The following is an 18,048-nucleotide window of genomic DNA, read 5'->3' as shown; positions in this document are numbered from 1 at the left end:
CTAGTTACGCTAATACATCTAGTAGCATGACTCTTGTCTGACATATCAGTTTTAATCTGAACAACAAAACCGTAATACATTGTCAGGGCCGTATCTCTGCACAGTACAGAGTCAATGGGCATTTGTTTCTTTTGTTTAACGGCAGTACTAGAGCACTGGTTTATTAATCACCGGCTATTGGATGTCAAACATTTGGTACTTCTGACATATATTATTAGAGGGGAAACCCGCTACATTTTCCCCATTAGTAGCAAGGGATCTTTTATATGCACCATCCCACAGACAGGATAGTGCATACTACGACCTTTGATATACCTGTCGTGGTGCACTGGATGGAACGATAAATAGCCCAGTGGGCCCACCGACGAGGATTGATCCTAGATCGACCACGCACCAGGCGAGCGCTTTACCACTGGGCTACGTCCCGCCTCGTACATATTCAATGAAGAACATACACAAAAGGATACATAAATTAAAAATTAATAATGTCGACATAACCTCCACAGAGATGACACAGCCGTAGTTTAAAATGTCGTTGTTCTTTCTAAAAGGGCGGGATGTGGCCCATTGCTAAAGCGTTCGCTTGATGCGCGGTCGGTCTGGGATCGATCCCCGTTGGTGGGCTATTTCTCGCTCCAGCCAGTGCACCACGACTGGTATATCAAAGGCCGTGGTATGTGTTATCATGTCTGTGGGATGGTGCATATAAAAGATATCTTGCTGCTAATCGAAAAGAGTAGCCCATGAAGTGGCGACAGCGGGTTTACTCTCTCATTATATGTGTGATCCTTAAGCATATGTCCGACGCCATATAACCGTAAATAAAATGTGTTGAGTGCGTCGTTAAATAAAACATTTCCTTCCTTTCTTCCTTTCTAAAATTAAATAATATACTTGGTCATATCCTGTTCGGCGTACAATATGTGAGTACATGTACTTGCTTCCAAATGGTATAACCATTATATCTTGGACTCGTTCCTGTACAGTGTTTACCATTTTGGAGGCATTGCTCTTTCTGGCGGTTTGATGAATTTGTTCTAAACTTCCGACGGCACCTTTTGACATCTTTCCGTTCCAGGCGAACGGAATATTGACTTTATATGGTCGTAAATCACGGCGGATAATTTGAACCTGATCGACCTGTTAATACGGGGAATATGAGATCGGGAGACTTCACATGTAGCGGAAGGAGTAGAAAAAAAGAAAGAAAAAGAGATAGCATCTGAAAAAAAGAAAAAAAAAGAAGCATAAATAAGGTCAAGAAATCCACGGTACTCATTTGCTTCTGACCAAGGGTGGGTCCAGAGACCTGATGACGTACGGATCTCAGGAAACAGTGCACTGGCTGGAGCAAGAAATAGCCAAATGGATCCACCTGAGCGGGATCGATCCTAGATCCACTGTGCATTAAGCGATCGCTTTACCACTACGCCCTGTCCCTCATTTAGAACAAACAAACAAAGAAAATATGTTTTAAAAAGCCACCATGGACAGCAAGTACTAAAATCTTAACAAAACGTTATTCCTGGAATATGGTTTTCATGGAATATGGGTTTGTCGACACACCGACCTTTACTTCTGTCCTAGGTACAGTCCCCGGCGATATCAGAAACGTAGCCCTGTCTTAGGTACAGTCACCGGCGATATCAGAAGCTTAGCCCTATCCTAGGTACATTCAGTCATCGGCGATATCAGAAGGTTATTCCTGTCCCAAATACAGTCTCTGCATTGGCGATATCAGACGTTTAGCCCTGTCCTAGGTACAGTCAGTCATCGGCGATATCAGAAGTTTATCCTTGTCCTAGGTACAGTCAGTCATCGGCGATATCAGAAGTTTATCCCTGTCCTAGGTACAGTCAGTCATCGGCGATATCAGAAGTTTATCCCTGTCCTAGGTACAGTCAGTCATCGGCGATATCAGAAGTTTATCCCTGTCCTAGGTACAGTCAGTCATTGGCGATATCAGAAGTTTATCCCTGTCCTAGGTACAATCTCCGGCAAAATGAAACATTTATCCCCCCCCCCCCTTCTTCTTTAGCTCCCACCGCCTCCTCCCCCGCGTACCCAATGCGTTCCTGGCCTCCAAGACAAATGGTGGAGCCGCTACTGGAAAATGCCGTCGTCTCCATCGACTGTAAGAACTACAGCAGATCGATTTCAACACCTCGGTTTAGTCTAATTACAGCCACTCCAGGTCGAGGGCTTGTTACTGAGGACCCTCGTCATACATAGCCACCGCGGCGTGTAGAAAGCAGTACTTTTTTAATTATTTCAATCTTCGGGCATCTCCGGAGGCAAATTGCTTCCAGGCTCGCGGCAGACGATCTATAGAATTAGCAGTAGGTTCCTGACAAATTGTTTCCTACGTCAACGTCACAGCGGTTGTAGATGTTCAGTTGTTGAAAATGTCGAGGTAGTGGATGTGGGGTGGGACGGGCGTAGCTCAGTGGTAAAGCGCTCGCCTGCTGCGCGGTCGGTCTGGGATCGATCCCCATCAGAGGGCCCATTGGGCTACGTCTTGTTCCAGCTAGTACATTACGACTGGTATATCAAAAACCGTGGTATGTGCAATACTGTCTGTGGATTGTGCATATAAAAGATTCCTTGCTACTAATGGAAAACGTTAGCGGGTTTCCTCTCTAAGACTATATGTCAGAATTACCTGGAAATGTTTTATTTAATGACGCATTCAACACATTTTATTTACGGTTATATGGCGTCGGACATATGGTTAACATGTGGACCACACAGATATTGAGAGAGGAAACCCGCTGTCGCCACTTCACGGGCTACACTTTTTCGATTAGCAGCAAGGGATCTGTCATATGTACCATCCCACAGACAGGATAGTACATATCACGGCTTTTATTACACCTGTCGTGGAGAACTGGCTAAGTCGAGAAATAGCCCAGTGGGCCCACCGACGGAGATCGATCCCAAACCGACCGCGCATCAAGCGAGCGCTTTATGACAGGGCTACATCCCTCCCCCAGAATTACGAAATGTTTCTCATTCAATAGCTGGTGAGTAATAAATCAATGTGCTCTAGTGCTGGCCCTAAACAAAACAAACTTTAGGTGGGAATGTCTGTTGTTAAGTTAACTTAAACTGTGGCTGCGATAACAGTCTCAAGGAAGGATCATTCAAAATGACGGGTTGCATTCGCTGATATGTCTTTTCAGTTGTGTAAGTTGTCCGAATAGCTCGACCCGTTAGACCAATAGGTCACATACTGCACTAGATCCACAGGACTGTCGGTACAAAAAAGGGAGGTAACTCTCCGCTGACGTTACGTCACCCAGAGATCAGACTAATTCGGCTTCATTTGGTCAGAAATGCTCTAAAGCCGCATTGCTGTCGTCACCAACGGCAGATAACTTTCCTCTTACGTTACGTCATCCAAAGATCGGATTAATCCGGCCTTGGAGACTATTGGTGGTCAGAAGTGTACTCTTAAACCACCGAGTTGGCGGCACCAAAGGGAGATAACTCTCCACCGACGTTATGTCTCACAGACGATATCTGTCAGTTGAATTCCAAGTGTCTCCTAAAAGGATTGCGTTACTCCCGTGTTTGACAATAACTGGTGTCGTTTAGAGAACCTATTTCGTGAATAACCGGGAAATTAATGGCCGAAGACGTCAACAAGGGAGATAACTTGACGGGAAGTGAAATCCGATAGAGGGCGCTGGGTGTAGCTCAGAGCTAGAGCTTCCAGAGCTTCTAGAGAAGTCGCAAGTTTAAACGGCCGTAACTTTTGACCAATGTGACATTTTTAGAGTACATTGGATATAAACACGGAAATAGGTTGAAATTAAATTAAATTAAATTATTTATCAGTCATCGGCTGTTGACTTAGACGAGTCTTAAAGAGGAAATCCCCTACTTGTTTTTTCCATTAGTAGGAAGGGATCTCTTATATGCATCATCCCACAGACAGGACAGTACATACCACGGTTTTTGGTACACTGGGGCTCTGTTTGGGGCTGAAATAAGAATGGGTTTACTCAGGGTTTTGAGCCGTCTACCGACTGAGCGAGACCCCCCCCCCCATATGTGTAATGGCAGAGTGGTAGCTGAATGTTTGCACACAGGACTCCGATCAGCTTCCTATATCGACCGTTAACTACACAACATATAAACATAACCTCACTGGGGACATGGTCTAGATATTCAATGATGCTATCAGGCTTTAGGATACATATTTGATGTCATCTGCGCTGTACACATGGTTTGGCTGCCATTTAAACAAAAAGAAAACCGAATAAAGCTATATTGGCACTTTTCCATAAAGCGACGGGACGTAGCCCAGTGGTAAAGCGCTCGCCTGATGCGCGGTCGAACTAGGATCGATTTATGTCGGCGACCCATTGAGGTATTTCTCGTTCCAGCTAGTGCACAACGACTGGTATGCCAAAGCCTGTGGTATGTACTGTTCTATTTGTGGGATAATGCATATAAAATATCCCGTTCTGCTAATCGAAAAGAGTAGCATATGTGATGTCGGCAGAGAATTAAAAAGTTTGTTTTGTTTAACGACACCACTAGAGCACATTGATTTAATTAATCATTGGCTATTGCATGTCAAACATTTGGTAATTCTGATACATAGTCATCAGAGGAAACCCGCTACATTTTTCCTTATGCAGCAAGGGATCTTTTATATGCACTTTCCCACAGACAGGAAAGCACATACCACTGCCTTTAACCAGTTGTAGTGCACTGGTTGGAACGAGAAGAAACCCAGTCAGTTGGATTGATGCACCGAGGTGGTTCGATCCTACGACGCAAGTACCTCAAGCAAGCATTCAACCGACTGAGGGAAATCCCGGTCCATCTAGTGGAAAAGAGATGCGTATCTGATGTTTGTAGAGAGATTCCTGTCTCAGTATCTGTGTGGTCCGACGCCATATTACCGTAACTAAAAATGTGTTGAGTGCATCGTTATATAAAACACTTCGTTCTTTCTTCTGCTCCATAAATTACATATGGAATAGTTAGTGCGTGTAGGTTAGATGGAAGAAGTTAAAGTTTCTTTTGTTTAACGACACCGCTAGAGCACGTCGATTTATTAATCATCCGCTATTGGATGTGAAACATTCGGTAAAAAGAGAGCTTGTTTCGTTTAACGACACCACTAGAGCACATCTATTTATTAATCATCCGCTATTGGATATCAAACATTTGGTCATTTTGTCATATACTCTTAGAGAGGAAACACACTACATACATCCATTAGTGGCAAGGGATCTCTTATATGCTCCATCCCACAGACAGAATAGCACATATCACGGCCTTTGATATACGTGGTGCATTGGCTATACCGAGAAATAGCCTAAATGTGTCCGCCAACGAGGATCGACCCCAGGCCGACCATGTACCAGACGACCAGGCGATTGCTTTACCACTGGGCTATGTCCCGTCCCTGTATTTAGGTTAGAAGCATAATGTAATACAGGACGGGTCGTTTTAATTCTATTTTATTCTGGACGGTTTGGTCGACTTTTGTGGTCCTGACCATGACTAGACTGGGGTCTTGGGTTAGGTTTTTTTTACTAATCTTTAAATGAATGTGGTATGATAGATGACAGTGGTACCAGTCAAATTGTTCGCAAGCGCTCGGCCTTCTGAAAACGTCTTGAAATTTTGATCAAGTACAGTAGCTGTAGCACCCCATGGTTTTCTTATCTTGCACGTTGATTATATCTCTTCGTGATCATAAACCTATCCAGCAGCTGGCTATATCGGATAAATCTGAAAACCACACACTCATAATGAGGTGCGGGTTTTCTGTGCTCATGTGCGTGTCTCACTAATAAATTCCTTGAGACATCTGAGCAACGTCTCTTGTCTTAATCATTGACGTTTGCCAAGTTTTTATATTTGGTAGACACCCATTTGGTGGGGGTGGCAGCCACATTGTCTATCAGTCGTGTTTTTGGGGCGACAGAAATCATGGCCCCATCATCCCCTCGGTCAAGCTTGTTCACTTCTTCGAGATTTAGTAAACCTATTTTCTTCGTGAGGTGGGGCCGGAATGTAGCCCAGTGGTATAGCTCTCGCCTGATGCGAGATCGGTCTACGACTGATCCCCGTCGGTGGTGGATCCACTGAACTATTTTTCCTTCCAGCCAATGCACCACGACTTGTGTGTGCTATCCTGTCTGTCGGATGGTGCATATAAAAGATGCCTTGCTGCATTAGGAAAAATGTAGGGGTTTTTCTCTGATGACTACCTCTCAGAATCACCAAATGTTTAACATCCAATAGCCGACGATTAATAAATCAGTGTGCTCTAGTGATGTCATTAAACAAAACAAACTTTATCTTTATCGTGGGATGGGGGGAGGGGGACCGAGGGGGGTAGGGGATAGTTCAATTTATGTGACTGAGTGTTCACATGAAGTACGACGTGTTCCAGGGCAGCCCGCCTTTGATGAAATGGGAGATTTTCGCGTTTGACCCAGCGCTCGTCGACGGGTATACAAAAAGGTCGTGGTATGTGCTGTCCTGTCTGTGAGAAAGTGTACATTAAATATCCCTTTCTGCTAGTGGAAAAATGTCACGGAATTATGACCAGAGTAACGAGGAAAAGAGGGGAGGACGGCCTCCACAACACCCCCCCCCCCCCCCCCCCCCCCTGTTTCGCCGACTCCTGACATAGTTTTGTGTTTTAAGCCTTGCCGCTGGTTGTAACAGAACAGAATTGTACTGTATTAATTTCACACCCAGGCCGTTCCAAAACCTTAGCGATCTGTAAAACATTTCCGCGGATGATCACATGATTTAGACGTTGATAGGTGCGTGTTATTTATGTGTTTAATCAGAGCCTTCCTGTGTGCGGTGTTCTGATATGGAGATCGTCATTAGATAATTGATTTACGCGTCATACCAGCACATCCTGGCGTTATGTCAGGACGCACACTTCTGGCGATTTTCGATAACGGGTTCTCGGCGATAACTCCACTCTGTGAGTCGGGCTTGAATTATTACCCGTATATCGTGTCTTTCAGGCATGCGAGAGCGAGAGGTAACTCAGTGGTAGTGCTGGCGTGTGTGCAGGGGGGGGGGGGGGGGTGGGATTCTGAGGTCCAGTCCCACCCCCACCCCACCCCCCGCTGAAGCAGTTTTTTTAATTTTTTAATATATATTCAAGGGGTTCGGTTCATGACTGGACCTCCCTATAGACTTCGCTCCTCACAGTTTAGACACACACCCCCCCCCCCCCCCCCCCGCGCTAAAATTCCTGCACAAGCGCCTGTAGAGTCAGGGTCGTACGTGGCGTATGGGAAGCGAGAAGGGCAGTGGAATTTTCCTCTGGAAAATACGAATACGAAAAAAAATGCTTTCTTTGGCTTAAATCGACGAACCCCCAAAAGGTCTCTCTTTTTTGTCATAAAGGTGTCATTTTTCAATCAGCCAATCAATCATTTGACACATGCTTACATCCACTAAAGGTTCAAGAGCGCCTGTCTTGGGCACATTATCCGAATTTACCGGTGGATATATTCAAGAGAGCTGGGCTGCGTTCAGCCAAACCGAGCGGGAAAACGCCCGTCAGACTGGTTTGTGCGCTTCACTGTAAACGAAATGGCCACGTTGGGAACCAATCAAATAGTTCTCGAACGTCAGCGAAACGTTTGCTGGCTGAACTAGGGGGATTGTGATATTTTTACTTTTAAAAAGGGGCGGGACATAGCCCAGTGGTAAAGCGCTCGCCTGATTCCTGGTCGGTCTAGGATCGATCCCCGTCGGTGGCTCATTGGGTTATTTCTCGTTCCAGCCAGTACATTACGACTGATATATCAAGGTTATAGTATGTGCTATCCTGTCTGTGGGGTGGTGCATATAAAAGAGCCCGTGTTACTAATGGAAAAATGTAGCGGCTTTCTTGTCTAAGACTATAAATATTATGTTAGACTTACCAAATGTTTGACATCCAATAATAATCGGCTTTTGTCGGAACTCTTTCCCAACGTTTTATATAATCCAGCTTAAAACGTCCCACGGGAATTTCAAAATCCGATGTCCTAGCCAATGTTTCCTAGTGATGTCGTTAAACACAACAAATTAACTTTTTTATACTTTTAAAATTTATTTTTGTTTAGCTGAAAAACGACCCTAATATTACTCCTGTTCTCTTTTTTTTTTATTGCCCCCTCCCCCATTATATTAGCTAGACCCGGCCCTGTCTACAAAATCCTCCATTAAGCCATCATCTCCATTTCACCAGACTAGACATAGCAATGCAATATTATTTAACTCCATCCATGCGTGGCTACAAATTTTCTCGGCCGTCGTGTGTACATTCGACCGATACTCTAATGGCCGCAATACACTGTGAGCGTTTGTTAGTGAATAATGCGGCAACAGGTGTGGTGATAAATACAGTTGGGTGTTTACCTACAGAATGTTCCTTTAGAGAAATTACCAGAAAGTATTCCATAACCGCTCCGAGTGCGGGGTTTGATGTACAAATGTAGGTTGGTTAGTGCGTGAACGTGAGCCAAAACTAGATTTACTGTTATTGTCCAGATGTGACTCATTTCTGTCCTATTTTTTAAATTATTATTACTTCTTTAATTTTTTCTTTCTTTTTTTCTTCTATTTGTTTCCTATTATTATTAGTGTGTGTGTGTGTGTGTGTGTGTGTGTGTGTGTGTGTGTGTGTGTGTGTGTGTGTGTCTGGTGATGGCTGAAATGTTCTAGAACTGTATAGAGAAATGGATTTGAATTGCAATTTCTGAACTGGACTATGTCCAACTATAGTTGGTGGGAAGCTTCCTTGAACCATGGATGAAAAAATAATAATAATAAACAAAAAAAGACAAACCAAAACCAAACAAACAAACAACAACAAAAACACCTTTAAATTTGGTCATTCTTACCACCACCACACGTCACCCCACCCACACGTCCAAGCTAAGACAATGGGCGCCGTGCACTCGGAGAAAAAGAAGAATAAGAAGACGTATACAAATTCAACTAAACTTAAAAGAAGTAACATCAGTTTCCCTTATACGACCTCCCCCCCCCCCCCCCCACCCACCCCCCATCATTAGATCATCAAGCTTAGGACAACTTGAATTCCAATCAACTTTACAAATACGATGTCGTGTTGCTGTTAAACACCTGAGTTCAAGAACATTAGCACACTTTTATAGCACAATTCCCTTCTCTTTGTTGTTGTATGAGACCTAGTTTTAAACATAAAGCAAATACAGTTATTGCTCTTAATCGATAGTTATTACTGTTAAGTCGTACCAGGCAGTGAACTACTTTGCTTCTATTTAAAATAGGTTTTATATTTCTACACATTAGATTTTAAAAAAAGCCAAGAAGGAACAAATATATACATGCATTAAATAGCAGTCTAGACCTATTTCAGTGTCGATTGAAGTATGATAAAGTTCAGTCTATTTCAAACTTTTACCGGCCTTGGTGGCGTCGTGGTTAGATCATCGGTCTACAGGCTGGTAGGTACTGGGTTCGGATCCCAGTCAAGGCATGGAATTTTTAATCCAGATACCGACTCCAAACCCTGATTGAGTGCTCCGCAAGGCTCAATGTGTAGGTGTAAACCACTTGCACCGACCAGTGATCCATAAATGGTTCAACAAAAGCCATGGTTTGTGCTATCCTGCCTGTGGGAAGCACAAATAAAATATCCCTTGCTGCCTGTCGTAAAAGAGTAGCCTATGTGGCGACAGCGAGTTTCCTCTAAAACAACAGTGTCAGAATGACCATATGTTTGACGTCCAATAGTCGATGATAAGATAATAAAAAAAATCAATGTGCTCTAGTGGCGTCGTTAAATAAAACAAACTTTTTATTTTAAACTTTGTACATCTTTCACTGTTGACAAATTTTCGTCAGGTTTGGTCTGTAGCACACGTCACGTACGCATTTCCGTTTGTTAATTTTATATACATATATATATATATATATATATATATATATATATATATATATATATATATATATATATATATATATATATACATATATATACATATTGATTTAGTAATGATCGGCTATTGAATGTCAAACATGTAGTAATTGTGAAACGTAGTTGTGACGGTACATGCTCTTAATTTTTGTTTTCGCCTGTGGCGATATTAATTGTTTTAGAAGGCTGTGTGCAGTTCCAAATTGCACTTAGCTAGGTGGGCAACTTGTTACGTAATACTTCTGCGCGACGGTCCTCGATCGGTACGTCTAATACACACCCAGAGCAGGTGTGGAGGCCATGTGGCTAGTGGTTACGTAATATCTCCGGTAGTGCTGTTTATGGCCAGGGGATTGCTCGCGGAATGGCGACAGCCAGTCTGACGATCAGAGAAAATATACCGACTCTGGGAGAGGTGGAATATCAGATGATACGTGAGGTACCGCCTTGTACCCCCAGGCGATTTTCTGATTTTATAATAAATAGCTAGGGTTTAGAGATATCGGGGAGAAGCAAAAAGGACAGAACGATAGGAAGGTATCCCGGGGGAACGTTAGTCCGGTTGGACTTTGGTAAATATTTTATTCCTGCTCTGTTGTATAACCTTGATGTGATTGATGTGACTTTTAAATATTTTAATACTGTATTATATCAATATTCTTTAGACAGTGTCTTCGGTCATCTGATGAAGTAAATCGTAGACTTTTTGTTCTAACATTATACGAGTATTTGGTAATATAAAGCTTAGCCAGTCATCCTAGAAGACCTAAGTAAACTGTAGGTTATTGTCTTTATTGTGATAGGTACCAGTATTAATTCTGTGTTACAAGGTTACTGAATGAGTAGTTAGGGTTAATTAAAAATTAACCAGTTAGGAATAGTGTTGTAATTCCTTTATTAATTAAGTTCCCCTGGAAGCGTTTCTCAATTATCACACGTGTGGGTGTTGTGTCACGATGAAGTGATTAGCATATTGTGTAAACTAGACACCTAGAGATTAACTAATTAAGTGATCAGTTCTGGGTTGTTATTATTGTTGTTATTAATTAACTACTGCGGCTGTACATTTGTCAGCGTAGGTTAATACAGGAGCCAAAGCGGTTTTGAACTGCCCGTTACAGAGAGATCTAATAGATATACAGTTAGGAGAGAGATTTGGATAATCGTGTTTTATTCAGTTACGGGTATTATAGAATCCCCGTGACAGTAGTCATCAGAGGAAACATGCTACATTTTTGTCCATTAGCAGCAAGCACATACTTCAGCCTTTGACCAGTGGTGCACTGGTTGGAACGAGAAAAAAACATACAATCAGTTAAAAAGATCCACCGATGTGGTTTGATTGCATTGCGTCAATTTGAGTTTGCTTCAATGTTCTTGTTCTTGTATATATATATATACATGTATATATATATAGATATAGATATAGATATATAGATATATATATAGATATATAGATATATATATACCTGTTGATTATATTTGATCAATTTCACAATTTCTATTTCTTCATGTCGATCATGCTACATCAATTTAATTTTATGCAAATGAAGTTATCATGAATAAATAGGATACAGTGAGTAGATTTATGCATGTGTTAAAACATACGAATGTTGTAAATTAAAATCACACTCACGCGGAGTTACTTTTCACCTCATTAAGCTTTATATGTGTTTGTGGTTCGGCTTCTTTTTGTTTTCTTTAACGACACCATTAGAGCACATTGATTTATTGACCATCGTCTATTGGAAGGAAGGAAATGTTTTATTTAACAACGCACTCAACACATTTTATATACGGTTATATGGCGTCGGACATATGGTTACGGATCACACAGATATTGAGAGAGAAAATCCGCTGTCGCCACTTCATGTGCTACTCTTTTCGATTAGCAGCAAGGGATCTTTATATACACCATCCCACAGACAGAATAGCACATACCACGGCTTTTGATATACCAGTCGTTGTGCACTGGATTGGACAAGAAATAGTCGTCTATTGGATGTCAAACATTTGGTAATTCAGATACATATTCTTTAGTTAAAATTGTTTTGTTTAACGACACCACTAGAGCACAATGATTTATTATGTCAAAGATGTGATAATTCTGACATAATAGTCTTAAAGGAAACCCGTTGCATTTTTCCATCAACAGCAAGGGTCTTTTTTATATACACCATCCCACAGACACGTCAGCATATACGACGGCCTTTGAATTGAAGATGTTAAATGATGGGGTGGCGATATTTGACCGTTGAACTCTTTATAAAAGTTAATTACTCATCGTCCACACCTTCACTCTATTCCCAACTAAAGAAGTCTGGAGTTGAATAGAACAAATATTCATGAGATAGAATTGCTTTAAAAGGCGATAAATTGCCCTACAGTTGTGTTCGCGGCTTTACGTTACCCCTGTAGTGCAAGATGCCATTTGTAAACAATCCTCGAAATGGAATAACAACCGAACGTGAAGACAACTGTACACGCTGTACATGAGATTATGAATAAATTTCAATATTTTTTATATATTGTAAATCATTAAAAAAAAAAATCGCCAGCAAAAGAGACAAACAGATAGACGGGCAGATAGACAGACTGGATGGGTGGATGGATATATAGATGGATGGATGGATGGACGGACGGACGGACGGACGGACGGACGGACGGACGGACGGATGATTGATTGATTGATGTGTAGGTAGGTAGTTAGGTAGGTAGGTAAGTAGGTAGGCAGGTAGGCACATATCTGCGGGTAGATGAAAACAAAAAGGGCAATACAAAAATAGGAAATAACCAAAACAACCAACAAAACAAATGCATTTCAAACCCACAACCCCTTCAAAAAATATCCTTCAAAAACACCAAAAACGCATTTTAAAAAAACCCACCATTTGTTTTTGTTTTTTTAAATACATTTTAAAAAATAAAATAAAAACATAACACATCCTGGGATGTTCTTTCGCGTTTTTTAATTTATGTAATACATTATAACTATTTTAATTTTTGTTTTTGTTAGTCCCATTAATTACAACATAGTCATACTTTTTCTTTTTAATCCTCAAACACTCTCATTAATACTCCCAGCGCAATAAATAGATGATATACGGTACACCAAGGGTAAACCATTAATAAATCCGAGAATCCATTGTGATGCTCCAGCGGGTATGGTGGGATTAACATCAGCAGAAGATGATGATCCGGGTCAGCTGGCACCCGACAGGGGTGTTAAAGGAGCCCATTGTGGTGCTGAAATAAACAACCTACCCCGCACACAGTACCCCGGATAGTGCGAAGTAAACCGACAACAGAGGTTGTGTTTTGTTATGTGTATTACTTTTTAAAGTATTTTAATGTGATTACACAGGAAATAGAGTTGGATTACAAGTCTTGTTGCTGCTAACAGTTACGTGAGTTTGTTAATGTTTACCTGGAATAAATTAGAAAATTTGAGACAGGCTGAATGTTCACTAGCCTTGCCCTTTTAATACGTTGGGTTAGGGCTGGAGTGCGTTTAGTGTTAAACTATCAGTTACGAAATTGCATTCATTCATTTAGGAAAAAGCCTGATACCTCTATCCGAACATAGTTTCAGTCGGTGTCAGATAGGGGTGTCGTGTTTCTTCTTATAGCTTCTGTATTAGTCTCTAACATGGTAGTTTAAATGTGCTATGTTAAAGTTGCATTCATGGCGGTTCCCGCAAAAAAATATTTATAATTTTTTGCTTTGAAACAAAGTTTATATTTTCACCTATATGCCTATAAAAAAAAAATTACAACCAAATAATTGCGTTTACTGGTTAAAAAGAAGTATTTTAGGGTGGAATCTTGAGAGTGTGTCACACGCATTAACTAGTGACGTCACTGTTTTATGCGTACACATTCAAAGCACTGGTTTTGTTTCCCCATACGTTAAAGATGATGTGTCAAAGTTGCATTAATAATACATGTTTGTGTGTTTATTAATTTTTGCTTTGAAATATAAAGTTTATATCTTCAGTTTAAAAAAAAAAAAATGTATTTTAGAGGGAATCTCGAGAGTGCTTCACACGCATTAACTAGTGACGTCACTGTTTTATGCGTACAAATTCAACGCACTAAGTTTTTTCCATAATCCTTTGTAGACGGTGACAACCAACAACGAAACAAATATGGTAGCCAACTTATATTTAGCCACAAATTATTGGGGAAGCCCCTCTTTTTATTATTGAGTTAAATATGGAAAGACTATGCGTGGGATTGATTAATTTGTAGTTATTTATTACCTAAAAATGTGAAATTAATGAAATATGGTAGTTTCAACTTTGACAGGACTTTTAAGTAAACTCTAAAACGATCAAACTAAACGTCTGGATCATCAGATTTAAGAAAAATATTTGTATGTAAGAAGACGGGTTTTTTTGTGTGTTTAATGACACCACTAGAGCACATTGATTTATTAATCATCGGCCTTTGACCAGTTGTGGTGCACTGGTTGGAACGAGAAAAATCCAATCCGCTGAATGGATCCACCGAGGTGGTTCGATCATGCGACGTAAGCACCTCAGGCTAGCACTAATCCGACTGAGTTAAATCCCGCCCATGTAAGAGAGAATTATAACTTCCCAAATGTCCGTATTGCTCTCTTACCGTCCGAGTACTCGGGCTACAGTCACTGGGGGGGGGGGGGGGGGGGGGTGTGTGGTCCTCGAACACATTTCTTTTGCACTCCACCACATTTTAAATGTGCCTGTCGCGCCGTAACACCGGGCGCGTGTACGGGGGTGGGGGAGCGGTGCAGAGGCTTGCGCGGGATTAGTTTAATGCTACGAGTAATCTCGAAAAAAGATCAAACTAACGGCGTGTGGCGTCAGATTTAGGAAAATGTGTGTGTGTTTAAGACAGTAGTTGGCGACCGTTTGGTTGTTGCAAATTGACAATCTGTTGTATAGAGTACTCTCTAGCCCTGGCCCAACGTATAAAGAAAGAAATGTTTTATTTAACGATGCACTCAACACATTTTATTTACGGATATTGAGAGAGGAAATTCGCTGTCGCCACTTCATGGGCTACTCTTTTCGATTAGCAGCATGGGATATTTTATATGCACCATCCCACAGACAGGGTGGTACATACCACGGTCTTTGATATACCAGTCGTGGTGCACTGGCTGGAACGAGAAATAGCCCAATGGGCCCACCGACGGGGATCGATCCCACACTGTACCACTGGACTACGTCCCGCCCACAACGTGTAATAACGGAAGGGCTACAGGACACTCGGTCTCAGTTGAGACTGATTGCAGACTAGCCTGCTTGAATGACTAAGGTGTAGTACCTAGCTCAAAATAACTGAGGGGTCGGGGGTTGCAGTAAAAGATTATTTGGGTACGGTACATAAGACTAAGATAATAAAAACCAACAACACAAAAACAATAAACAACAAACAAACAAAAAAAAAAAAAAAAAACTATTTTTAAAAATACACCAAAAAAACCCAAAAACAAATAAATAAATAAATAAAATAAAAATTAACAAAAAATAAAATAAAAGTTAACAATAAATAAATAAAATTAAAATAAATAATAATAATAAACAGATTTTAAAATACAGAATGAAAAATAAAAACACCCCTACACACAACACACAAATCTGCCCCCCCCCCCCCCCCCCCCCCCCCCCACTCCCCACACCTCTATAAAAAAAATAAAAAATGGAGGACGATATCGCGAATTTATATATAGTTTTAATGGATCTAACTTAGTAGCAATGAATGTCAGGTTTGAGAAACTTTAACCGTAAATTTCACATTTATTTAAAAGCACTTTATCGTAAACGTCAGAACTGAGAATTTTAAAAAGATATTACGAAACGTTATGTCACCGCAGTAATAGACACGGGGCCAGTAATTTCAGGAAAAACCACAACGATAAATCATTCGTTATCCCAGCTCCGAGACACTGGAAGCCTGGATCGTATAACCTCGGCTTTTATCGGAACACTTTGCCAACGTTTTATTAAATCCGGCTTTAAACCTCCCACAGGAATTTCAAAATCCGATTTCTATAAAGGTTTTTTTCTGAATTTTTCAACATAAACAAACATAATGTTAAGAAAACCCCAAATCAATTCAACTTAACGCGATTTCAGAAGCTATTAATTATCCAGCTTTAATGAGATGAGTTCGCTGTGGAAATGTTACACGGGCACTGTGGGATTTCCATACAACAAAACACGCACGCTCTCGTCTCGCGCTTGCCTCGTAGTCAGTACCGGAAGTGAAATTATGTCAGTCTCTCTGCCTCGCGCTGACCCACTCCAACAAGAGTCAGCGCAGAGTTGTTGTTGCTGTTAGAACAAGGGAAATACGGCTACACCGGTGTTGTCATGATACGGCCTCGCGTGCTGACGTCGTCACGATGAAGGTAAGGTGTCGTTGTCACTGTCGCTGCTGTTGTTGTAGTAATCGTTTACAAGGGAAGGCGGAGAGGAAGCGAGGGGATATTGACAGCGACGGAGGCAAGGATGTCGATTTCTGGCTTTGATATTGATTCGCTTTCGTCTTTCGCACGCCGCAGTTTCCTTCGCTTTGTCGTTTTTCTCCTTGGTTATTGTCGAGAGCGGTGTGCGGTGCTACCCGTGTGTTCTAGACTATTCACAATGTGTCGCTATGCCGGCGTCTTTAGAATATTATAATATAATATAATATTATTAGATTTTAGTTACCAGGGTCCCGTTCCACGAAACGATCTTAGCACTAAGATCGCCTTAGTGCATAAGGTTACTATGGACTTAAGGTGATCTTAGGGCTAAGATCGCTTTGTGGAACGGGGTCCATGCCTTCTGCCAGAAAATAATTTGAGGGTACGTAATAAAAACAAAATGGACCATAAATGCTTCTAGTAAGTACTTTTTGAAATTTTTTGAAACTAGACACTGTATTTGATGTACTTTCACACATTTTAAACAGCGGCTATCTTATGATAATTAGAATATATATATATATATATATATATATATATATATATATATATATATATATATGCTAGCGTTTTTAAAATGTATCTATGTACTATCAGAGGAGGATCTAGCGGGGGGGGGGGGTTGCAGGGGCCCGGACCCCGTCTAAATTTTGCGACAGTCATAATTTTATTATATATTAATTTTCTTCTCTTTTTTTTTTTTTTTTTTTTACGATCCCCGTCCAAACCTCCCCCAAAGTTCCCTTGTCATTCCGCGTCATATCATTCCCCCAATGGATTTTCTGGATCCACCACTGACTAACGTTCTTATAATATACCTACACTAAGTAGTATATTTAGAATATACTTATGTGCTAGCATATTTTAGAATATGGCTATGTACCAACATATTTAGAATATACCTTCGTCTTTAGAATGTATCTTAAGTCTCATAATGTGGGAATGCGCCCATGTACTACCAGATATGCTCCTAGCCTTATATAATTTGGAGGGGGTGGGGGCGGGTAAAAATATTCATACTACAGCAATAGTATACTGTGTCTTTATACTGGACAAAGAAGATATTTTTAAACTAACAAAAACACTAGGGGCTGGGTTTTTTAAACTGTCTAACATTTTAATCGGTTTCGGGGGATTCCAACAAGTGTCTTTAAGCATTGTAAATGTATGTAGTTACACACGTGTAAGTCTAAAACAGAGTTGGTAAATTCGGCCCTATTTTTATCATTCTGGGTGCGGAACGACCCCAACCCCTCCCCCTCCCTACCACTAAATACGTCCCTGGTCTAAGTGTTAACATCTTGACTTGTTGTCGCTGTCGCCCCTGTCAGTTTGTCACTCTATTTAAGAACGTGTATGTATTTGTGTGTCTGTGTGTGTCGGTTTCAGCTGTTTTTAAATGAAGTCCACATCTGTGTACTAAACGTGTTGATTCGGTCATTGTTGTTTTTTGGTCTTTGGTGTTTGTGAACTCGCCAGAACGAACACAAACCCAGAATGATGGGTGGCGAACAGTGGTAAGTGGCGAATTGGGCAATATTAATTCCACCATCTCTCAGCATTCAACAAGGTGAAAGCCGAAATATAAAGGAAAGTATTGTATGTATATATATAACTTGATCTGAATGTGCACGTTAAGCCC

General features: G+C 41.0%; 1 protein-coding gene across 3 annotated transcripts in view; it reads left to right on the top strand.

The window, feature by feature from the left end:
- LOC121390356 overlaps window positions 1-18,048 on the top strand; it is a 161,492-nt gene that overhangs the window by 79,957 nt on the left and 63,487 nt on the right. The window contains exon 1 of one of the 3 annotated variants that reach the window (XM_041522150.1): window positions 15,956-16,349. The exons of the other annotated variants lie outside the window; for them this stretch is intronic. Coding sequence (XP_041378084.1) covers window positions 16,344-16,349 — 6 coding nt within the window. The 5' untranslated portion in view covers window positions 15,956-16,343. Of the gene's footprint in view, window positions 1-15,955; window positions 16,350-18,048 lie in introns of those variants that run through there. 3 annotated transcript variants of the gene reach the window in all.

Source organism: Gigantopelta aegis, chromosome 15 (assembly GCF_016097555.1).
Source record: "Gigantopelta aegis isolate Gae_Host chromosome 15, Gae_host_genome, whole genome shotgun sequence".
NCBI lineage: Eukaryota > Metazoa > Mollusca > Gastropoda > Neomphalida > Peltospiridae > Gigantopelta > Gigantopelta aegis.
Note: the sequence above shows the minus strand (reverse complement) of the source record. Positions and strands in the feature narration are given on the sequence as shown.